Raw genomic sequence first — 25,428 nt, 5'->3', positions numbered from 1 at the left:
TTCAGCCAGACATAAACCTAATTTATACCTCAACCCGTAGTTATGCTGTATTAGTCAGGTCTGCCGGAACCGGAAACATTTCTCATATTCTAAAACTGTGCTTTAAATTGAATGGCATCTAAGCTAATATTAATATATAAAAATAATATATAAATATATAATATAATATATAAAACTGTCTGTTTTCCTGTCTCGAAGCTGGATCTGAAAGGCTCTGGTAACACTCAGCACACTTCCGCCACAATGTGTCACTGAGTGATGAGTACAAACTGCAGCTTGTGCCAGCCAGACAGCAAGGGGTGCTTCGATGATCACCGCCTGCATCACTTAAGTCTATGATGGACATCACAGAGAATGAACTACTGCCAATCCCAACCCTAAGACAAGGGATACTTCAGTGCCCACTGCCTGAACCTCGGACCTGGGATGGACTTCACCGAGATGAACTGCCACAAGCTTCCAGCCGGACTGCGATACACCTCACTGACCTCTGCTTGCATCATCTTGGTCATAGAATGGACTACACTCTCTTTAAATGTAATAAATAGACAATAAATTAATGCTAAATATAGCCTTCATCAGCCAAATAACAAAGGACAATGCATTTATGTGCACTTCCGCAGTTAGTTCAGGATGGACTTCAAAGACACTTAGTCGTTAATCTTACAGTTCATACAAAATCCTTTAGTTTAAACAATGGCCAACAACATCTACTTAATTTACTAATTAAAACCATGACATGTACAAACCAGATAACTAATATTGGCGTTATATTCATGCTGTATAGCCAGAGGGGAACTGGCTACCCTAGCTGAGCCTGGTTTCTCCCAAGGTTATTTTTTTTTTTCTATTTACTAACATCTTATGGAGTTTTGTGTTCCTTGCCAAAGTCACCTTTGGATTGCTCACTGCGGGCCTAAAGACAATTTAGGAGAAGCACCATGACTGCGCAATGGAGAAAGAAAATGCAATCTCCAACAAAGAAAGAATATGTTGAACTAATATGACAGAAAATGTGTTTTTCTGAAAATAAATAAATAATAATAAAAAAAAAGACATTTGAAAAATTGAGAAAAATTTGTATACAGAGCTGCATAAAAAATAAATACAATTAAAAAAAAACAGCCCAAACCAGCACTCTACAGATTTTTTTTTTTACAGAAGCTCATCATTTTGTGTGGGGAGTTCCTTCATGACTCCATCTGCTCTTTAATGCACTTGAGAGATTTTATTTTATTTACTGGTTTATTTGACAGGGACAATACAGAATAACATTGCTGCACAAGTTTTGAGCACCAGATGCTCTATATACATGCTTCTAGCTAATATCTAATTTGCAGCACCTGTCCCTGGCTAGGCTTTTTCTAAAAATGTAAGAAATCTAACAAACAGCAAACAATCATAAAATATGAAATACAATAATACAATATATAGTAGACAATAGACAATATAAATACATGCAAAATAACCAATTGTATAAACACTAAATAAAACCATCAATGTTCACAAAATTGGCTCTGTTTAAGCCATTTTTTATTTTATTTATTTTTTTATTATAGTTTTATTGAATCTTTTCAATTCTGCTTGTCTTTTAATTTCTATTGGTAAATTATTCCATAACTGTACACCTTTTACTGAGAATGTTGACTGTCCAAAGTCTGTTTTACGTCTTGTTTATGCTACAATTATGACTTGTTGCACCCCTTGTAGTAATTCCCCTTTCCTCTTGTTTTGATATTAATTGAGAAATAATTTCCGAAGCCAAATTATTTACGCATTAAAACATTTATTTACAAAATTAAAAACTTCTCAAAACTAAGTAGACTACGTTTTTTTATAATTATAAAATGATGCCATTTCATTGACTTCTGACCCATTATTTTAAAAACTTGTTTATATAAAAACATTATTGGTTTCATGTTTAACCCCAGCTCATAATTTACATTTTACTGATTTATTCTTATCTGTAAATATTATAAATTCAAAGTCATGCAAGTTTCCATCTCCATTTGGCAAAACAACTTGTCCTAACAGCAAGTCATTATTACTTCAAACAGGCCTACTTCATGGAGTGAGTGTGCATACATGCTTGTTAACCAAACAAAGTGCAACAACAAAGAAAGGGACCACAATAATTTTGACTAAAATATTGATTTTGATAAAATTGTGTTGATATGTTGACTGTCAAATTTACCTCTAAATGGAACCGTGTTTAACTGAAATCTTACATGTAACATGTCATAATTTGAACAGTAACTGTAATGGGATTATAACAAAGACTTTATTTAATTTAGTGATTTAAATTATCCTGCATCAAAACTATGGACAAACGCTTGTTATTTTGTTTTGAAAATGTGAAAAGCATATGTAACTTATATTGCAACATTTTTCTGCACACAATGTATACAGCACACTTATATATTTAGATTTTTTGCAGCCTTCAATTTGCACATTACTTGGAGAACACTGGATAACATGTGGAATAATGTTTAAAAAAAATACTGAATAATCTTTTTTTTTTTTTTTTTTGGCTTTTTCATTAAATAAAAAAAATAAATCAACAGAAAATCACCTATTATCAAAATATTATTTTAAAATGTGTTGTATTAAATCATGAATGGGTGTCATGCCACTCATACCCCTGCAGGCTCACTACTGGCTGATTCAGGGGTTGAGGGCCACCATTTTGGGAAGACATTACTGTAGTCCTTACTTCACAACACTTAATGGGATAGTTCACCCAAAAATGTAAATTCTCTCATCATTTACTCACCCTCATGCCATCCCAGATGTGTATGACTTTCTTCCTTCAGCAGAACACATTTGAAGAAAAATAGAATATCTCAGCTCAGAAGGTCCTTAAAATGCAAGTGGATGGTGATCAGACCTTTGAATCTCCAAAAAGAACAGACAGTCTGAATAAACATCATCCATGTGACTCCACTGGTTAAATTAATGTCTTCTAAAGCAAAACGATCACTTTTGCTGTGAAAAAGATCAATATTTAAGTACTTTTTTAACCGGTCAGCAGCAGTATGCGGTCTCGTGTAGCGTATTTGCGTTGACGTTATGGATGTAATCTCACATTTTTCTCTGGGTTGAGACATCTACCATTGCAAGTAAACAAAAAGATACAAATACAGATCTAAACCAACAAAGCTTCCGTACAGTGTTCCTCCTACTCAGTTGTAAACAGCGCTGCTCATCCGGGTGTATCGCACGTGTGGCTGTTCTCACATGAACATGCAAACATGATTACGTCACACGCGCGTACTGCTGCTGACCGGAAGTGATGATTTATAGTTAAAAAGTCCTTAAATATTCATCTTTTCCACAACAAAAGAGATTGTTCCACTATAGAAGATATTAATTTTACCAGTGGAGTCGTACGGATGACGTTTATGGTGACTGACTGTTCTTTTTGGAGCTTCAAAAGTTGGATAACCATCCACTTGCATTTTAAGGACCTACTGAGCCAAGATATTTTTTCTATTTTTCTTCAAAAGTGTTCAGCAGAAGAAAGAAAGTCATACACACCTGGGATGGCATGAAGGTGAGCAAATGATGAGAGAATTTTCATTTTTGGGTGAACTAACCCTTTAAGTGTCACCTCAGTCAGCACATAAGAATCAGCCTTAGACTTTGCTGAAAGTTACTTTTAGCTTCTTTATAAAAAAGCTCCTACTTTTATACAGGTACTACTTTTTGCTGAGAATTTTTTGACAATTAAGTCAAAGCTTAAAACAACAGAGGTGTTCAGCCTTGATGTCAATTTGTAGGCAAACCAGGAAGTCTATTTCGCCATGGGTTCCCTCTGGATTTTCCTATGGGTTTTTTATAATGGGGTTTTTACATTTCGGAGTAAAATAAGGTCTGTTGTAAACATTACTTACGATACATGGACGTTTCGTTCTACAAAATAAATTACACCCAGTAATACCTCAAACGTGACTTTTGAAGCCACCGTGTGTTTTTTTTTTAAAAAAAGAGTCACAAAACCAACCTAGTTTAGCTAGGTCTATCGCATTTTTGCCTTTGGTTCTTGATGGCTCAGTCCTATTCTTTGACTGGTTTCCATTGTTTTTTTATTTAATCACTTTGAGTATCATGAATGCAATGCCTAGGTGTGAACCCCTCAAGCAGTCTGGGGATACTATCAGGTCTATTTGTGAGCTCACAGTCGAGGGTACATTTTTTCACATCTGTTTCACCCCTGTGTGTAAGGCCAATATGAATAAGAACTCCCCACTGAATGCCTATAAAATACAAAGCACTGTATGTCAAACTTGATGACTGCACGTTCTGATGTGTAGACTGATGCTCCTTATCTTCTTCAATAAAGAATCCTGCTGAAGCTTTACCCGAGTCTCCTGGTCTTCTCTGAGAGTTTCCAACACATTCATATTTACTGTCTTCTTACAAGGAGTGTTTCGGGTTTAATACAAGTTAAACTCTATTGACAATATTTCTAATTTCAACACATCCCTCTTTTTCTAAAGAAACAAATTGTGTGCAGTAAGGCACATACAATGAAAGTAAACAGGTTCGATACTCAAAACACACACACACACACTCTTTTTAAAAGTATAGCCACAATACTTAAGCATAAGTTTTGAGTCTACTGGGATAAAATCGCATACTAACCATGTCTGCGTAAAGTTATCCAGTATTTCAACTCCATTGTAACACCGGTAAACAACAGATGTAAATCCAGGAAACTTGATGTGAAGTGAATCAAAAATAGAGCTGACATGACTGAGTTTTCATCATTGTCCTCTGTTTTTGAACAAGCCATCGTGTTATCCTATTTATGATCAGACACGTGGCGAAAAGATCCGACTGTTGCCATCTAAACAGAACAGCTTTTTGAAATAAACCGCTGCCTCATGTTTAAAGGGCGACAGTAGCCGGACAACAAACGTGCTCGTTTCAGTGCGGTTATGGAGTGAACTGTGGTTCATTCTGATGTGTGATTTCAATCTTATCTTGTCCATTATCCGACACACAAGAAACAATGGAATCAGCACTCGTAACAGCCCTCCCTCATAAACAGTGTGTTTGGAGCACAACTAGCACAGCAGCAGCCAAGAAATGCTTGCGCTGGTCTGGTTATGGACTGGTGTGTGTTTTGTGGAGTGATTTCGATCTGACTATGGTGTTTAGTGTAAAAGTTCACTCTCATGTCTGTTCCCCTTGTGCTGTTTAAGTCTCGCATCTGCAGAACAGTGGTTATATCCATGAGTCTGAATTCTCCGCTGAGGCATTAATGCGTGCTCGTGCATGAGGCAGTGGTGTGATTGGATGGAAGCGTTCCTTCTCATGAATAATGTGGAAAAACTTTCAGAATCTAGTGACGTAAATGTGCGCTGTCCTATCAAACATTTATGCATATACCTTATTTTTATTATGTTGCTTCAACTATCGTTTTGAATCTGGAAGAACGAAATGGCTCAATAAAATGAAAATAATGTATATAATGAGGGCAATCTTTGTTTTGTGCAACCTGTACATATCTGTTCACATCTCAAAACCAAATTTTTGGTGGGGTTTCATGAGCATTTAAAGAAAAGTATACAATTCAATACGGCTTCACAATTTACGTTTGAGGTATGACAGTGTGTAATTTATCTTGAAGAACAAAACATCCATGTATCGTCAAGTAATGTTTACCACATAAATTATTTTACACACAAGCTGAAAACCCCCATTATTAAAACCCATAAATAAATCCTAAGGGAACCTATGGCAAATTCTCTTCCAGCTTTTTGGACTACAACCTGAACAGCTCTATTCTAAGGAGCATTTCTGAGAAGTTTTATACAGTGCATATGGCCCCAGGTTTCCATATGTCATATTTCATAAGATATATTTACTATAGAAATTTCCATGATTTTTCCAGGCCTGGAATACAAAGAAAATCAAATGATAACCTCAAGAAATCATTTCTGTCCAAATTGTCAGATAAACTTTAAATTTTTGATCACTAAATAGGCCATGTAAAAACAAAGAAGCATTTCAAAGTGTCTGTCAATTTCTGATCAGCAGGTCAAGTTTGGCTCATGTCATCACCACACTTTTTCTTTAGCTCTGAATCTGCTGTCCTGTTGTGTATATTGATGCTTACCTCTAAAATGTCTGACATCACCATAGTGAATTTGCAGCACAAAGTAGGCAATTTTGGTGTCTCCTCCAACTTTAAAGCCAACATCTGAAAAAGGGTGCAAAATAGTGTGTTCCAGAAAAGAAAGAGAAGAGGAAAATGTAGATGCTCTTAAATTTAGTAGATTATAAGACTGCAGATTACAACACAGGCTAAACTAACAAGTTAAAATTATTTTGCTGTTTTGAGCATGGAAATATAGACTAAATGAAAAAAGGAGAGTTTGACAAAAAAAAGAGAGAAAGAGAGAGAGACAAATAGAGATGACTTAGGGGAAGATGTGCACCTTTGGGTAGTTTGGTTGGAGGGGCATTCCTGGCCCAGGCATACAAGATCTTGGCTTGATCATGACAGGTCCCCAGCTCCGTCCCACAATTCCTGAGAGATTCAACAAACAAACATACAATACTAAATCAGAAATTATTATCATAAGTAACACCTGTTTGCAATGGAGTGCCTTCTCTTATAACTTCAAAGCTCAAACACTGATCATGTGATTATTTTGCAACAGTGCTGCTCTCTCACAGCCTAGAGGAAGTTTATTTTTGCCAACATATACATATTTGCATGCCCGCTCTAATAACCTTATATATGGAATAATAACACTGTCAAAAACACTATGATTGCAAAAAGTACAGCAAAGATAGTTTACAGACAAACCTGTTCTTTGTTACTATGAGCATGACATTCTACATACAAGTACAAATCCAATTTCCACCTTTCAATAATTCTTGAAACATTCTTGACACTCTGACAACATTGCAGTGGAAGTTCTTTTTTTTTTCTTTTTTTTTTTTTTTTGTGGAACACACAAGCAGAAGAACTGAACAGACAGGTCGCCAGGGGTATCACATACAATTATTATGTCCTTAGTAGTTATCTTCGTGTTAGAGGTTACTTTCCCAATAGTCCCAAAAAGAAAGTGAGGCATATAATAAAATGAAATAAAATGAAATGAAATATGGCAAGCCAAAACAGAAACCACCAAGTGAGTATTAAGTATAGGTCATTTCGAGTCTGTAACAGGTTCAGTATGTATTAGCCATTTCAACCAGTACTTGTAAATTTTATCCATACTTAGTCTTAAAGAAGAGGTCAGTGTCTCCATATCATACATATCCTTTACAATCGTTAGCCACTCGTCTTTTGTTGGTGGTTCCTCATCCAGCCATTTCTTAGTTATTGCTTTTTTACAAGCTACCAGTAATACTTTAAGAAGGTACTTGTCCTGGGCAGTAAATTCAGTTGGTATATTTCCTAAATATATAGTGCCAAAGTTGTGATCAATCTCAAAACCCAGTATTGATTCTATTTCTGTGACTACCTCTAGCCAACAGGACTGGATTGCTGGACAGTTCCAAAATATGTGAAAGTAATCAGCCATTGAGTTGTTACATCATCTCCAGCAGTGTGCAGATTCCGGTCTACCATTCTGTAAATGTTTTCTTTTTGGAGTAATAAAATATCGAATTAAATTTTTCCATGAGAATTCTCTCCATAGACCCGAACTGGAGGTGGTAGACTGTGTTTTACATATGTTTAACCATCCTTCTTCTGTTAGATTTATGTTCGCCTCCTCCTCCCATTATCTTTAATATATAAGGTCGAATGGTTCTTGGAGGATTGTATACTTGAGGATTCTTGTCAGTTTCTTGTGGATACAGCCCTTATACACATCAATAAAAAACACTGATGAGACTCATTTCAGTGTCTTCATTACTTTTAATATTTCTATTAAAGTGATTCCTAAGCTGTAAATATCTATAGAAATTGGTTCATTGGTTCATCTTCTTCCAAACTACAGACAGAAACTAAAATCTGCTAAGCCTGTAGTAAGGACTGTAAAGAGATGGACCAATGAAGCAGAGCTGGAACTACAAGCCTGTTTTGACTGCACTGATTGGAGTGTTTTTGAGGCTGCAGACACCAATCTGGACAAGCTCACAGATACTGTTACATCATATATCAGTTTCTGTGAGGATATGTGCATCCCTACTAGGACTTATTTAACATTTAACAATGACAAACCATGGTTTACAGCAGAGCTCAGGCAGCTTCATCAGGCCAAAGAGGATGCTTACAGAGGTGGGGATAAAATCAGGCCAGGAACACACTGAATAAGGAAATCAGAGTGGCTAAAAGAAGATACTCTGAGAAGCTGAAAAACAAGTTTTCAGCTAATGACCCTAAATCAGTGTGGAGTGACATGAAACAACTTACAAAGTACAGGACTCCTACCCCCAACCCTGTGGTGGACCAACAACTGGCTGACGACCTGAATGTGTTCTACTGTAGATTTGAAAGGCCCAATCTCACACCCCACACCCGCTCTGACCTTCACTTCACACAAACACCAACACCTCCTGCAACCCCCCTCCTCCCCCCTCCTCCTCCCCCCTCCTGCTACTCAACCTGCACTTAAGATCTGTAAAGCTGATGTGTGTCGTGACTTTCGGAAACAATAGACAATGAAAGCTTTAGGCCCAGATGGCGTTTCACCTGCATGTCTTAGATCCTGTGCTAACCAGCTGGCCCCCATCTTCACACTGATTTTCAATAGATCACTGGAACAGTGTGAAGTCCCATGCTGCTTCAAACACTCAATCATCATTCCTGTCCCAAAGAAACCCAAAATCACAGGAATTAATGACTACAGACCTGTTGCCCTGACGTCTGTGGCCATGAAGTCATTTGAAAGACTGGTGTTGGCCCACCTGAAGGACACCACTGGACCCTTTCTAGATCCCCTTCAATTTGCTTATCGAGCCAACAGGTCTGTGGTTGATGCAGTCAACTTGGGATTGCATCATATCCTGCAACATCTGGATAGACCAGGGACATATGCAAGGACCTTTTTGGTGGATTTCAGTTCGGCTTTCAACACCATCATCCCAGCTATTCTCCGGAATAAATTACACCAACTCTTTGTTCCCACGTCTAACTGTCAGTACTGGTGCCCCCAGGGATGTGTGCTCTCCCCACTACTCTTCTCCCTCTACACCAATGACTGCATCGCCAAGGACCCCTCTGCCAAGCTCCTGAAGTTTGCAGACGACACCACTGTCATCAGCCTCATCCAAGATGATGATGAGTCTGCATACAGAAGGGAGGTTAAACAGCTGGCTGTCTGGTGCAGTCAAAACAACCTTGAGCTGAACATGCTCAAAAAGGTGGAGATAATTGTGGACTTTAGGAGGAACACCCCAACACTGTTCCCCCTCACCATTCTAAACAGCACTGTGGCAGCAGGAGTCATTCAGGTTCCTGGGCACTACCATCTCACAGGACCAGAAGTGGGAGACCCACATTGAGGCCCAGCAGAGGTTGTACTTCCTTCGCCAGTTGAGGAAGTTCAACCTGCCACAGGTGCTGCTGATACAGTTCTACTCAGCAGTCACTGAGTCTGTCCTCTGCACTTCAATATCTGTCTGGTTTGGACCGTAGTTGGAGAAATGGAGATGCAGCCATAGACAGTAAAGGATGCAGCAGCAAACAGAAATGGAGAAAGAAAAAGGTCTTCTGAACGGAAAATTCATATACAAAACGATGTCTGATGGTTCTGTCGACAAGACAAAAGTTGTCTGCATTTATTGTCGATGTGAATTAAGTTATCACCACAGCACATCAAGTTTAAAATATCACTTGATGGCAAAGCATACAACTGATGCAGAGAGCTCTCCTCCCCCTCGCCAAAGGCAGAACACACTAGATAGTTTGCAGCGGAGACGGATGCACAACTCCACAAGCAATAGACTCACCACAGCGATAGCTAAATGGGTGGCTACAGCATGTAGGCCAGTTAATACAGTGGAGGACGAGGGTCTACTTGAAATTATTCGCATCGCATCTAAGATTATACATATGAACTACCTTCGAGAGCCACCGTTACAAGCAAGATTCACAACGTCTATGAAGAGGAGAAAGCTAAAGTTGAGGAGGCGCTGAGACAGACAAACACGGTTGCGCTCACCGGAGACTACTGGACTTCCCTCAGTAACCATAGCTACCTGGGGGTCACAGCACATTATTTTGACACACACTGGAAACTTCGGTTGCACGCTTTGACCGTTATGAAGACAGACGAGAGGCACTATGCTGACGTTTGCGCTGAGCACTTTCTGCAAGTAGCCAGACAGTGGAACATTGAACTCAAAATTAGCACACTGACCACTGATAGTGCACGCAACATGATTGCAGCGGCCAGGCAGATCCCGTTCAAGCATATGCCTTGCACTGCACACAGCCTCCACCGAGCTATCACAGTTTCGCTCCAGAACAGCCCGTTTGACAGCGCCTTGGCAAAATGCAGGAAGGTCGTGGGCCATTTCAAGCATAGCCCAGCAAACGCAGCCGAGCTCGAACAGCAGCAAGTTGCACATCTTCAAAAGAAAGAGTCACTCACACAGGAGGTGTCAACTAGATGGAACAGCACCCTGGAAATGATAAAGCATGTTCAAAGAAATCAAGAACCATTGAGAGATGCACTGGCCCTACATGCAAGCAACATCAACATGCCAACAGCAGCTGAACTCAATAAACTGAAGAGGTTGGAGACTGTGCTGGAACACTGCAGGTAATTTATTGATACTCTCATTTATTATGTTTGTTTCTCAGTCAAAGTAAGGTTGTGTCAAAAGTGGGGAAGTGTGTGTGTGTGTGTGTCAGTGAGAGTGAGAGATTGAAACACACACCTATAAATCATAAATAAATAGAAACTGATAATTTGTGGATAATTTGTGTTTTTTTTCCAGAGCTGTATATGCATATATACATACATATGTATGTGTATGTGTATGTGTGTATATATATATATATATATATATATATATATATATATATATATATATATATATATATATATATATATATATATATTTGTCTATTGTGTATTCTATATATACTTTATTTTCTTTTCAATATTTATTTTTTATTCAATTTTTAATTATTTTTTAAAAGTCTTGTTGCTGTTTTGTATTGTTGTGTACTGGAAGCTCCTGTCACCAAGACAAATTCCTTGTATGTGTAAGCATACTTGGCAATAAAGCTCATTCTGATTCTGATTCAGACATATTTTATGATCTGTTTCTTTAAATGCAATTCCTGTTATTTCTGCGTCTCCTCTAATTGCTTGAGCAAGTGGCTCTATAAATAACGCAAAGAGTGCGGGACTTAAGGGGCATCCCTGGCAGCATCCCGGTTCCAGAGTAATTGAGCTGGAGACATTACCATTTATTTTGATCTGGGCAGTTGGTAAGTGATATAGAGGTTTAAGACTTCCTATAACCTCATCATTAAAGCCAAAATGTTGTAATACCAGATACATAAATTCCCATCGCACTGAGTTGAAAGCCTTTTCTGCGTCAAGGCTAATTGCCAGAGATTTGGAATGATCTTTTTGCCATTATTGAAGCACATAATCTGTAATCTATATTTAAGACAAAAATAGGTCTGTAGAAGCTGCATTCCGTCTTATCTTTTCCAACTTTTAGGAACACAGATATAATAGCTTGTTTCCAAGATATTGGGGTCCCCCCACTTAAGAACATGGTTGAAACATTTTAAGAGCATAGGTTTCAGTAATTCCTTAAATGTTTTATACCACTCTGCTGGATACCCATCTCCTCCCAGTACTTTATTTGTTTTTAGTCTTGATATAGTGCCATCAATTTCTGCTTCTGTGATTTCTTGTGTAACCAATTTGTTTTGTTCCACACCTAACGATGGTAAATCTAGAGATTCCAGGAAACTTTCAATGACTGAATATTCCGCTGCTTCAGGTTGAGAGTATAATTTCTTATAGTATTTTTCAAAAGACCGTTGTATGTCTTCTGGTTTATAACACATTACATCGGTTTCGGGGTCTCTGATTTTGAAGATTGAACTTTCAGTTTGTTTACGCAGTTTCCATGCTAACATTTTTTAGAACTAGGCCCATTCTCGTAATAACTCTGTTTAATATATTTGAGTTTAATCTCCACTTGGTTGTCAAGTATCTTCTTTACTTTTTGTTTTGTTGCTTTTATTTGTTCTAGTATTTGGGGATCATTTAATTCCATATGTTTTTGTTCCAGCATTTTTAGTGTGTTCGTTAAATTGGTCAATAGTGTCTGTTTTTCTTTCTTTTTTTCTTGAGGACCACTTTAAAAGCATTCCTCTCAGCACCGCTTTTGCAGCATCCCATAGAACACTTGGTGATATATCCTCATTATTATTAAATTCCATATAATTTTTTAATTTCTTTTTCAATATATTCTTCACATTGACGATCATTTAGAAGACTAGTATTCAGTCTCCAGATGGTGCTCTTAGATTGAACATCCAAATGAAGTCTTAAATACACTCCCGCGTGATTGGATACATCTCTAGTTCCTATATCGCATAAAAACAGAAACAAATAGTCAACCCTTGAGTAGACCACATAAGGATGGGAGAAGAAGGTAAACTGCCTCACGGTTGGGTGGAGTTCCCTCCATATGTCAATCATGCCAATTCCCTTAAGCATTTTTCTTACATACAGCGTCTCAGAATTAATCCTTTTTGTTGGATTCGTAGAGTCTAGGGTGGGATGCAGATGTACATTCCAGTCCCCTCCGCAAATAAGAATGCCCGAAACTTCTGAAGCTATTATATCAAATATTTTCTTAATTAGTAATTTATCCTGTCCTGGTGGCCTGTAAACATTAAGTAAATGTTACTTCCCTAGAATCAAGGATCCCTTTCACCAGAATAGAACATCCTTCTTTATCAGCAATCTGGCTGGAGACCTGGAAAGTCACCTTATTTGATATCAATATTGCAACTCCTCTAGCATGTCCTTTAGTATAAGATGAGTAAAATGTGTTTTTAAATCCTAACCTTTTCAGTTTATTATGCTCAGTTTGTACCAGGTGAGTTTCCTGCCAGAAAATTATCTGTTGGTTCTCTCTTTTCATCTTGGCTATGAGCTTACCTCGTTTGATAGGATTTTGTAACCCGTTAACATTAAGTGTAATTATTCTATATTCTTGTTGGAACATTTATCACCAGATACACTTTCACATTGTAAACCCCAAGTGACCTTTAACATTATAACATAATTAACACAGAACATGAAAATAAGAAATGTACAATCAAACTAAACAACGACTTCCATAATCGAAGTTTCTTTTAACCCTCTGGGGTCTGAGGGTGTTTTGGGCCCTGGAGAAGTTTTGACATGCCTTGATATTTGTGCTTTTTTCAGTTGCTTAAAAACATATTAATGGCTAAAGTCTTAATAAGATCTGAATAAGATAACACTGTATTCAGCACAAACTGGGCTACAACAATATGTGAGCAACATGTATGTACATGTTTGTATTTTTGAGAAAATAACGTTTATGCGTGGTTTTTGAAAAAACAAATTAAGTCACTGAAATAAGGCCATATAGCACATACTAAACATTTGTTCACAAGACTTTTGAGAACTGTATCTTGTAGCCTAGAGTTTGTGCTACAAAATGATGTGAAAACCATCCTGATCACTCATTCATACAAAACAATATAGTCATTTAACTTTTGTAAGACACTTTTAGTGTTAGAAAGGCCATATGCGAGGAGGCGTGGATAATCATGAATATTGATCTGATTCACACCTGAGGAGACAAAGACCCCTCCCCTGAGAGAGAATGAATGTGAGGAGACTTAATGATTGAATTTATTGTTTGTAGCTTATTCACAAAATCAAGTTTAAGTTAAAAGAAGTAATCTGACTATACATTTTCTTTACATAAAGACTTAAAAACTTTAGACCTACACTACCGTTTAAAAGTTTTAGATTGGTATGACTTTTAAATGTTTTTAAAAGAAGTCTCTTCTGCTCACCAAGGCTGCATTTATTTGATCCAAAATACAGCAAAAACAGTGATATTGTGAAATATTTTTACAATTTAAAATAACTGTTTTCTATTTGAATATATTGTAAAATGCAATTTATTCCTGTGATCAAAGCTGAATTTTCAGCATCATTACTTCATCATTATTTTTATATCATATTACATATCATATTTATATCATACAGCATACAACTTAAATACCTGCTTTAGCAGAAACAACATTTAAAATGTAAGTAAAACTTGCCTATTAGGACATATTTCAAATTTCAATACTTTGAATACTGGCTGGCAAGTCTGGAAATAGTCCAACTAGTAAAATATGTACATGTTTATATAAAATAGCATGTCAACTAATTTAAGTAAAGACTTACTCATCCGAAATTGTATCCTCAGCTGGATCAAGTCGCTCTTCAAAATGCATAACTCTTCATCACTATCCAGGACCATCTGTACAGCTTCCTCACCTGTGTAGCGTGCCATCTTCCAAATGCGCAGGAAAGTGAATGGATCTGATGATGAACTTGATGCTTTTTAAGGCATTGTAGGGGCGTTTACCATTTGCATTGATCGCCTCAGCACATTACTGTATGAATAGTGCGCTCTGCTGGTGGGTGTGATCACATTAGCAATAATTAGCTGAGCCAGGAGAAACTGTACATCTCTTTGTTTCATACAGATTACAGCATTTGATGGCCGCTTGGGTCCGAACGCCCTATGGCAGCTCTGGATCCAAAGTTCAGTATCAGGGAGGGACAATTCCTGTATGTTGTCTGCTTCGGCCTCCTCCGGAATTCCATATATGCGTATATTGTTTTGTCGTGACCGTGTTTCGAGATCTGTCAGTTTTGATTTAATTTTTTGTTGGATGTCAAGGGCTTGACATTTCACTTCTTTAGCTTCAGTACTCCATTCTTCCAAGTCTGCCACCCACTGTTCGGCTTCCTCCACTCTACCCATCGTATTTTTCAAATCTTTGGCAATTTCGTTCAGTTTAAGGTTGATGTCTGTTCTAAAGTTTGCCAAGTCATTTTTTATATCTCTGGAGAGGATTTCGTGAAAGTTGTTTAGTTCCATCTTCACGTCTGATCAGATAGCATTTATCTCAGCGTGTATAGCACCGATGCTAGTTTGTAGGGTGTCCGTGACCTCGTGCTCACCAGCGTTGTCGTCATAGTCTTTTTCCGCAGCTTGTCTTTAATTTTTCTCGGGTCTCTGGGGTAATTTGCCTCTAGCCTTTCGTTGCTTCTCTCCCTCCATATTTGCAAATTAATTTCAATGTGTAAAATTAAGTTAAATTAGGGGAGTATAACAGACCTGTCTGGGAGCTCTCGCTCTACACTGCCATAGAGTCCTTATGCCATACCAGAAGTCCGAGACAGGCAAGTTCTTTTGAACTTTTGCAATATGAAAACACACATTTACCACCTTCTGGAAGGGAGTAAAGCATTGGCAGAAAAAAAACGGCAGACAAATGTAAGACTGACTAACATATTCCAAATAAACGAAGAAGTGCATGGTCATTTCCTTCTGGAAATATAAGAAATGCTCTCTCATATCATTTATTACGCTGTATTTGAAGTAATTCTACAGAAAATTTTATAGAAAGTCAAACAGGTTTGGAATGACGTAATTATGACAGATGTTTAATTTTGGGTTCAACTATTCCTTTAATACAGGCGTATACTAGCTTATTCAATCTTATTCAGATTTCTAGTAACAATAATATTGGCTTAATTGGGTTATGGCTATTTAAAAACAATAAGAAGAGCACACATTCAAATCAGCAGGGCTTCACTGCTTGGACTCCTATTTATTGCAATTTGACATGATGATGAAGTCTTCCCAATAACAGTTATGACATCACTAATTTCTCCCATTTCCCTTTATTTTCTTTTTAATACCAAATTGGCTCCCACACCAGACATCACATAAAGTGGCTAATGTAAAACAGTGTTATTACTCCCCATACATCTGCCATTTTACCTGAAAGAAATGTATTCAAGACCCAAAACTGAATTATATGCCCGGTAAAATATCTCTTTTGACTGTTATTGAGATTGGTAGTGAATCCAAATATTTTTTCCCCCATGTAAAGCCCCAACAATCTATCATTCCACTGCAGTGAGCCTGCAGATGAGAAATGCATGGTGTCTTTGACTGTTTTAAAGCATTTTGGGTTTGGGATGATTGCCCTATTTTCAAGCCCCCGTTGATCCCTGGAGCTTCAGAAGCCTTACATCTCTCACAAGTCAAATTGAATCAGAAAATAACCTCATTGTTTTGTCTCTTAATTTCTGGTTTGCATTAAAGCTACTGAGAAGAGTCGATCAAAATGGATTATGTGTGGGAGCACAGAAAGTGTTTTGTTTTTTTTTTACCAAGAGTTGATGGTTTGAGTCTACACCACCCCACTACTATGTGAAAATGCTTGTGAGGTATTTTACTGTTACTGTAAATGTTTACCGAGAAACACAGAGGTACATTTTACCTGGCAGCATTTAATTGTTATACGTGTCATTTTTAGGTTTCAGCTTGGTAATAATTTGTTAAAATGTGTAGTTGACATGAAATTTCAAACAGTTAAAACTCGTATTATTTCACATGCAAGTTCATAACATTAAAGGAAATTACATTTGTACTTTTTAAAATGTATTTGTCACCCCACATTTTTAAAAGGCTTAAATATGATTAAAATTGTTATAAACAGAATATAAAATACAACTTAGCTACATGTTCACATATATATTTGTGTGTATGTGTTTAACACAAAACAAATCTGCTCACATTAGCGTGATGGGTGAATGACGCGAGATGGCCAGAGTTGTCGAGATATTTTTAATGACTTTGTGTTGTCTCTTGGAGTTTCATGAGCACAGAGACATCAGTATGCGTACGTACACAGCGTGAAGGTAGGATCTTGTGGATTTATGTACTCTTGTTTTAAAATCTCCCTGTATGCTTCCAGTTGTTATGGCATCCCCGAACACTTTTAAATACTCATGATACACTATAACCTGTAAATCCACTTTGCTAGCTAATTACACTTTGACATCAACACCATAGACATCTTTATAGAAAACGCTAGAACGGAAGTTAAGAGACAAAATTTTCAAGATGACATCGTGCTTGTTTCTCTGAAGTTCGTGTCTAGAAGGGATCCCTCTCACATCAATCTTGCAAGATTCTTACACGGCGTTAATTTGAAGTCGCACAGCAACAAGGAGCAATCGTAAAATATTATTTTAAATTGTCCATTTGATAAAAATCATTCTTGATGAAAAATTCAAGCTCTAAAATAAATATTTCACATAATAAATTTGATAACTTCAGCTCTACATCTGCTACTGTTGGTCATGAGATATTGTTGGTCAGTGGAGAAGTACATCAATCAGCGCTGTTGATACAAATCTGACTGGGTGGTTTAGTGGTAACTAATTAGTAACTAATATTAGAGGTTCCAAGTTCTAATCCGCCCGTATGTAACTTTATATTTTAATAAACAAAGACTGCATCCACCCCTCAGTAAGATTTAAAGTAATAAATGCCTTAAAATATTAGGTTCACCCAAAAAATTCAAATTCAGTCATTGTTTAAAAACCCTATGTTGTTTTAACCTTATATGACTTTCTTTCTTTTTATTTTTTTCTCCCCTTTTCTCCCCAATTTGGAATGCCCAATTCCCAATGCACTCTAAGTCCTCATGGTAGTGTAGTGACTCGCCTCAATCCGGGTGGCGGAGGACGAATCTCAGTTGCCTCCACGTCTGAGACCGTCAATCTGTGCATCTTATCATGTGGCTTGTTGAGCGTGTTACCACGGAGACCTAGCGTGTATGGAAGCTTCACGCTATTCTTCGTGGCATCCATGCACAACTCACCACGTGCACCACCGAGAGCGAAAACCACATTATAGCGACCATGAGGAGGTTAACCCAACATGGGTTAACCCAACATGACTCTACCCACCCTAGCAACTGGGCCAATTGGTTGCTTAGGAAGTTTGACTGGAGTCACTCAGCATGCCCCGGATTCAAACTTGCAGGTATGGTAGTCAGCTTCTTTACTTGCTGAGCTTCCCAAGCCTCTTCTTTCTTTTTCTTAACACAAAGGGAGAAATTGTGAAAAAACATTGTGCTCAGTGTTGTTATACAATGGCAGTTTATGGTGACCACTTCTTCTAGCTTCATAAGGACACAAAAGTACAATTCAGAAGTATAATAAATTACTGTATGCGACTCATGTCTTGTTCTGAAAGAGTACGATAAGGTTTGGTGAGAAACAACCTGAAATCTAATGTATTATTAAGAGAAACACTTGACCGACCGTTGATCTCCTGTGCGCGTTCATGAGACAGACTGCACGCGAGTAGTTTAGAGCTCTTGCACAAGAGTAGTAGTGAATTTACTCGGCACGCACAAGATTCAGCGGGCATTCAAAAAGTCATTTTGTTTCACTTCAACAGGACCACCAGCGATATTTTTTTGTGTGATTAATGTATGAATCAATTAAAAATGTTAAACAAAGAAAAGCAAAAAAACATATATACACAGAATCAACATTTAACCCCCACTATTACCCCACCCAATCCCCAACCCCACCCTGACCCTCAACAAGCATTTCTGTGGTCACACAAGTATATACACACACTCACAAAAAATATAATAATCACACTGCCCCTCCCAGAGAGCCCTCCAAAAACTCCAAATAGTTGCCCCATTTCCCAACAAACGAATCCAAATTCCCCAGTTTTCTAGATGACCCTTCTTCGAGAGCCGCCACCCTCCCCATCTCCGAGCACCACTCCTGAAATGAGGGCACTCCAGCCGACTTCCATCCCCTTAAAACAATTTGCGCACTTTGAGTCAGTGTTGTGCTGGGAGCCAGCCATTTGCTGGATTCCATCTCTAAGATAACGTTACCTAGTGTTGCAGTTTGTTGTCGCTGTTGAATAGCGGAAGAGAATCACTGAGGTAAGGCTCTCGGGAGCGTGCATAAATGTCACATCCTTTGGATTTTCCCAGCAAAAGCGACCCGCTCCCTTTGCATAAAAATCAGTCAACAGGATTTAATAGGCAACCTAAGAAGTCCGGGAAGGGCTCATTTTTTAAGTTGCGTTACAAGCCGTTCACACATTGGCAAAAAAAAGGGTGAATATTACATGAAAATATTTACCTTTAAGCACCTTTAAGAAGGAAGTTTTCAGTTCTGAATCTTACAGTATGTTTTTATAGTACAATGACCTCTTATATGTCAAAAGATCAAGGAAAATTGTATTCCTCATGTCATGACCACTTTAAGCACCTGCATGCAACCATCCAGGTGTACGAGTCATTTTTATTTGTTCTCTAAATATTTAAAAAGATGGGGGTTTGTTTTTGTTGTTGTTATTTGTGCACTCTGTATTTCAGAGGAAGTGAACCTGTCAAGCCGGTCTTTTGAGTCTAAACGGGATAAGACGTCTCATTCATGAATGAACTGAATGTACTGGTACACTCGTTCACGAACGAAATGTATGAATTAGGCATCTTGTTCGTGAAGGATCATCTGCTGACTGGCTGAACGAGAAGAGGCGGCAAGTCTTTTCTCTCAACAAGAAAAGGGTCCGAATTAATTATGGATAAAAGTAACTAATGACCACACATTACATTAACATAAGGACTTTATTGAGATTCATAATAATTTTTTAGGCTAGCATTGTTTTTTTGAAAAGTTTGAAAAAAATTGAGCTCAGCAGTTTACAATGTGATAGATGTGTTTTGTCCTCATTTGTGGGGAAGCACTTATGATGCTTAAACAGTCTGCAGTGCTAAAGTCTGTTAGTAGAATTGAAGACACACTAATAATCTTAATAAAGGATAATTAGACCAGTTCCGGTAGTGAATGATACATTGTGTGCTTTTAGTTCAATGTAATTACTCATTCAAAACATAAAAGCCGTCTACTGGAGAAAAGGCATAATTAGCAGAAATAGTCAATGAACGAATCTGAATGAATTTTTCTGGTGAACGGGTTCAAAAGACTCAAGTCATTGCGATGAATCAAAATCCCTACCGCTAGGTGCCTTGAGACTGCATGAGAGCCTGCCTGTCTGAAGGAGAGAAGCCGCAGGCAGTCAGAGTATCTCAGCCTCAAGCAAATAGACAGTAACAAATTATCTGAAAAAATATCAGCAATAATTCCACTATCTGCCCGATAATATTTTGATTGTCCTGGTTATTGGCCAATGATATATTGTGCATTCCTAGACTCACCAGTATCCTTTGATGGCGTAAGGGGTTCTGCAGCCATATAAGAGCATGTGGTGGGCAGTGTCCATACTGGCATGGGGCACAAAGTCCACTGAAAAGAGAAAAAAAGAAGTTTTAAACATTAGTATTCATTGTTTGTAACAAAATGACAATGGTAAGTATCTTGCAAAACTTCATGAAATGTCACTCTGCCAATCAGAGCCTCTTGCACAACTGCACGAGGATGAAGCGCATCAAGCATATTCTGCGGAGGCGCGCTGACTGTCGCATGGCCAAGTGCTTGTGAGTTTATTTTTCTTGGATCTTAAAAATTCATAGAATTACGGCAACATCATGAAAAATTCTTAAAACTGCATACCTTGTTGACATGTAAACCCTTTATAATAAGACCATCAAATGGCTTCAGCTCTGCATCGGGGTGGACGATACAGCAGTGTTAACAGCTAGAAATGTTTAACTTGTGTCTATCGCGGTTATGCAAAATCGCGCCGCATAGCAAGGAATATGTTCCAAAAATCATTATATTGTTTGCTTCATATTATTTTAATCAGTTGTTATACTTCATTCTCTAAATGCATATACGCAGCCTGGTGCATAGGGCACCAACCCCGGTCGTGGAACACTCGCTGTGTCTGAAACCGCCCCCTATCCACTATATAGTGCACTATTTCGGGTGTCTGCTATTCTGTAGGAGTGTCTGAATTCAGAGTGAGCCAATTGTTCCCTACTTTTATTCACTCATTCCTACCCACAATGCACTCTAATTTCAAGTGACATTTGATGTACACTCGACAATGGTTAAACGCCCACAATCCACCAAGGGGAAGACGTACGAGCTGGGAGTTTACTGCTTCCTTCACTCCTGCAATGTTTTATTTCATGCTGAATGTAGTAAATTACTTTTTTCTATTTTTTTTTATTTTTTTTATTGATTTTTCATAAAGTAACTTAATCCAAACAATAAATGTACTCCCGAACCCATACATTTCCAAAATCTTAAAGATAATCCCACTCTACCATATCAAACGCCTTTTCGGCATCAAGTGAGATGGCAGCGACCGGAAACTGATCATTCGCTACTGACCACATGATATTGATGAAATGCCTAATGTTATCAGAAGAGCTATGGCCTCAAATAAACCCCACCTGATCTATATGTATAAGAGATGTCATAACTTGACTTAATCTAGCTGGATCAGGGAAATTGGATGGTAACTCTTACACTCGCTTGGATCTTTGTCCTTTTTAAGAATCAGACTGATCCGGGCTTGTGTCATGGTTGGGGGAAGCTTTCCATTCTTTAATGCTTCCGTATAAACTGGACAAAATTGGAGCCAATTCTGTAGCATAAGATCTAAAAAAATTCAGTGGCAAAACCATCTGGCCCCAGAGCCTTGCCTGTAGGTAAGGCATTAATTACCTCGTCAAGCTCCTCCAAGGTTATCTCAGAATCAAGATAATTGTTTTGCTCAGTTGTCAGTTTAGGGAGTTCTAATGGTTCCACAAAATTTCTAATATGTTCATCAGTAGACGAAGACATGGAACTATAAAGATCAAGATAGAATTATTTAAAGGCATTATTAATATAAATGGCCAAGGTAAATATTTCACCACCAGCAGATTTCACTTAGGGAATGGTAGAAAAAGACTCTATCTGTTTTATATATCTAGCCAAAAGCTTCCCTTCTTTGTCCCCTGACTCAAAGTATGACTGTCTTGCCCTGAATAACCAAAACTCCACCTTCCGCGACAAAATAGTATAATATATGTATTTCAGTTGGGTCAATTCCCTAAGGCCATCAGACGACATTCGGTGCTTCAGCTCTGCCTCTGCACTTTTAATATTCCCTTCCAAATCCACGAGTTCTCGTACTTTGGATTTTTTGATGAATGAGGCATACTGTATGATCTGACCCCTAAAAAACACTTTAAGTGCCTCCCAAGCCATGCCCACAGAGGATACTGAGGACCAGTTGGTCTCCATATAAACCCTGATTTCAGTCTTTAACATTTGTTGGAAATCAGGATTTTGCAAAAGGGATACATTAAAGTGCCAACTATATGATTTATCTTTTTCTCTGTATGTGGCAATATCTCTAAACTGAGACTAAGATGTTTCCAATTGAGCAATCCACAAAAGATGAAATGAGGGACTTAGATATAAAAAAAAAAAAAAAAATTCTGGACTGATGAAACTATTCTGGACTGATGAAAAAAATGTAGAGTCCCTACCAGATGGGTTCAAAAGTCACCAAATATCCTGCATTTTTACACATCCTGTGAAGCATCAGTGTTGCTCTGGTTGGCTTACACACTTTTGCTTCACTATGATCAAGGACTGAATCCATCAACAGATTAAAGTCTCCTTCCAATATTATATCATGAGGGGTGCCAGCGGCTTGCGACATCCCATCAAGATCTATAAAAAAGCCCTGGTCATAATGTTAGGTGCATATACAGGTGCATCTCAATAAATTAGAATGTTTTGGAAAAGTTCATTTATTTCAGTAATTCAACTCAAATTGTGAAACTCATGTATTAAATAAATTCAATGCACACAGACTGAAGTAGTTTAAGTCTTTGGTTCTTTTAATTGTGATGATTTTGGCTCACATTTAACAAAAACCCACCAATTCACTATCTCAAAAAATTAGAATACATCATAAGACCAATAAAAAAAACATTTTTAGTGAATTGTTGGCCTTCTGGAAAGTATGTTCATTTACTGTATATGTACTCAATACTTGGTAGGGGCTCCTTTTGCTTTAATTACTGCCTCAATTCGGCGTGGCATGGAGGTGATCAGTTTGTGGCACTGCTGAGGTGGTATGGAAGCCCAGGTTTCTTTGACAGTGGCCTTCAGCTCATCTGCATTTTTTGGTCTCTTGTTTCTCATTTTCCTCTTGACAATACCCCATAGATTCTCTATGGGTTTCAGGTCTGGTGAGTTTGCTGGCCAGTCAAGCACACCAACACCATGGTCATTTAACCAACTTTTGGTGCTTTTGGCAGTGTGGGCAGGTGCCAAATCCTGCTGGAAAATGAAATCAGCATCTTTAAAAAGCTGGTCAGCAGAAGGAAGCATGAAGTGCTCCAAAATTTCTTGGTAAATGGGTGCAGTGACTTTGGTTTTCAAAAAACACAATGGACCAACACCAGCAGATGACATTGCACCCCAAATCATCACAGACTGTGGAAACTTAACACTGGACTTCAAGCAACTTGGGCTATGAGCTTCTCCACCCTTCCTCCAGACTCTAGGACCTTGGTTTCCAAATGAAATACAAAACTTGCTCTCATCTGAAAAGAGGACTTTGGACCACTGGGCAACAGTCCAGTTTTCCTTCTCCTTAGCCCAGGTAAGACGCCTCTGATGTTGTCTGTGGTTCAGGAGTGGCTTAACAAGAGGAATACGACAACTGTAGCCAAATTCCTTGACACGTCTGTGTGTGGTGGCTCTTGATGCCTTGACCCCAGCCTCAGTCCATTCCTTGTGAAGTTCACCCAAATTCTTGAATCGATTTTGCTTGACAATCCTCATAAGGCTGCGGTTCTCTCGGTTGGTTGTGCATCTTTTTCTTCCACACTTTTTCCTTCCACTCAACTTTCTGTTAACATGCTTGGATACAGCACTCTGTGAACAGCCAGCTTCTTTGGCAATGAATGTTTGTGGCTTACCCTCCTTGTGAAGGGTGTCAGTGATTGTCTTCTGGACAACTGTCAGATCAGCAGTCTTCCCCGTGATTGTGTAGCCTAGTGAACCAAACTGAGAGACCATTTTGAAGGCTCAGGAAACCTTTGCAGGTGTTTTGAGTTGATTAGCTGATTGGCATGTCACCATATTCTAATTTTTTGCGATAGTGAATTGGTGGGTTTTTGTTAAATGTGAGCCAAAATCATCACAATTAAAAGAACCAAAGACTTAAACTACTTCAGTCTGTGTGCATTGAATTTATTTAATACACGAGTTTCACAATTTGAGTTGAATTACTGAAATAAATGAACTTTTCCACGACATTCTAATTTATTGAGATGCACCTGTATATTAGCTAAAATCAACCTATGCCCCTGAATTTCTCTTTAATCTGTTTGAGATATTTGAATTGTATATGTTTTTATCAATATAATGACTCCCCTGCACTTACTTGTGCCGGCACTAAAGAAAACATGTCCACCCCATATCTTCCCAAACATTTCTTACGCTTAAGAAAATAAATAAACTTCCTTCTTTTTATGGGGTGCCCCAACCCATTCACATTCCATGTGGAGAAAGATAACCCACTCATATTAACATTTGACATTTTGATATAATAGAAAAAATAAATTGTGTTTAAAAAAAAAAAAAAAAGATTATACAGACCACATTCCCCATTAGTGCAACAATCAAACCCCGACCCCCCCCCCCCCCTAAACAAACAGAAAAAAAGAAAAACATGCGCAGCGCGTCCTGCTGGATTTTTTCCGCATAACAGCAGAAACAACTTAAAATACTCTGTCATTTTTGGGCATACAGATAAGTGTAAGACATCCTTAGAAACTATAAAGGGTCTACTTTTATTTGTGTACACTCACAATAACAACAAAACCTTGTGTTTTTGTAAAATAAAGAAAATAAACAGGGTGCGCTTTCAGCCATCTCTGTCTCCGCGAGCATCTTTCTGTAACACGTCATAAAAATGAACTGAAACTCCACGAATATTTATCACACAAACATGAAACATATGTCTAAAGAAAGCATAATGTCTACTTTTAAATAAAACAATTCAAATTTTAAAAAAAATATTCTCCTGCAATGAAATCTGTATAAAACAAAGCGATGTACAGTTTCTCCTGGCTCAGCTCATTATCTCTAATGTGATCACACCCACCAACAGAGCGTGCTATTCATACGGTAATGTGCTGAGACAATCAATGCAAATGGTAAATGCCCCCAACAATGCCTTAAAAAACATCAAGTTCATTCAAGTTTTCTGCGGGTTTGGAAGATGGCACGCTACACAGGTGAGGAAGCTCTACAGACGGTACTGGATAGTGACGAAGAGTTCACATTTTCCTCAGAAGAAGAGCGGGACTCCGACGATGAATGTTTACATTTTGAAGAGCAATTTGATCCAGCCGAGGATACAATTCCGGATGAGTAAGTCATTTAGTTTTACATACATTAGTTG

At 38.0% G+C, this 25,428-nt stretch overlaps 1 protein-coding gene across 3 annotated transcripts in view; it reads right to left on the bottom strand.

Annotated features, from left to right (window-relative positions):
* The window catches only part of LOC127433275 (peptidyl-glycine alpha-amidating monooxygenase B-like), a 339,472-nt gene that overhangs the window by 217,906 nt on the left and 96,138 nt on the right, over window positions 1–25,428 (bottom strand). For all 3 annotated transcript variants that reach the window (XM_051685008.1, XM_051685009.1, XM_051685010.1), the window contains 3 exons: window positions 20,264–20,351; window positions 6,447–6,538; window positions 6,125–6,208 (listed from right to left, as the gene is read on the bottom strand). In XM_051685008.1, the coding sequence (XP_051540968.1) occupies window positions 6,125–6,208; window positions 6,447–6,538; window positions 20,264–20,351 (264 nt within the window). The remainder of the gene's footprint in view (window positions 1–6,124; window positions 6,209–6,446; window positions 6,539–20,263; window positions 20,352–25,428) is intronic.

Source organism: Myxocyprinus asiaticus, chromosome 43 (genome assembly GCF_019703515.2).
Source record: "Myxocyprinus asiaticus isolate MX2 ecotype Aquarium Trade chromosome 43, UBuf_Myxa_2, whole genome shotgun sequence".
NCBI lineage: Eukaryota > Metazoa > Chordata > Actinopteri > Cypriniformes > Catostomidae > Myxocyprinus > Myxocyprinus asiaticus.
The sequence above is the reverse complement of the archived record's forward strand: the minus strand, read 5'-3'. Positions and strand labels throughout refer to the sequence as shown.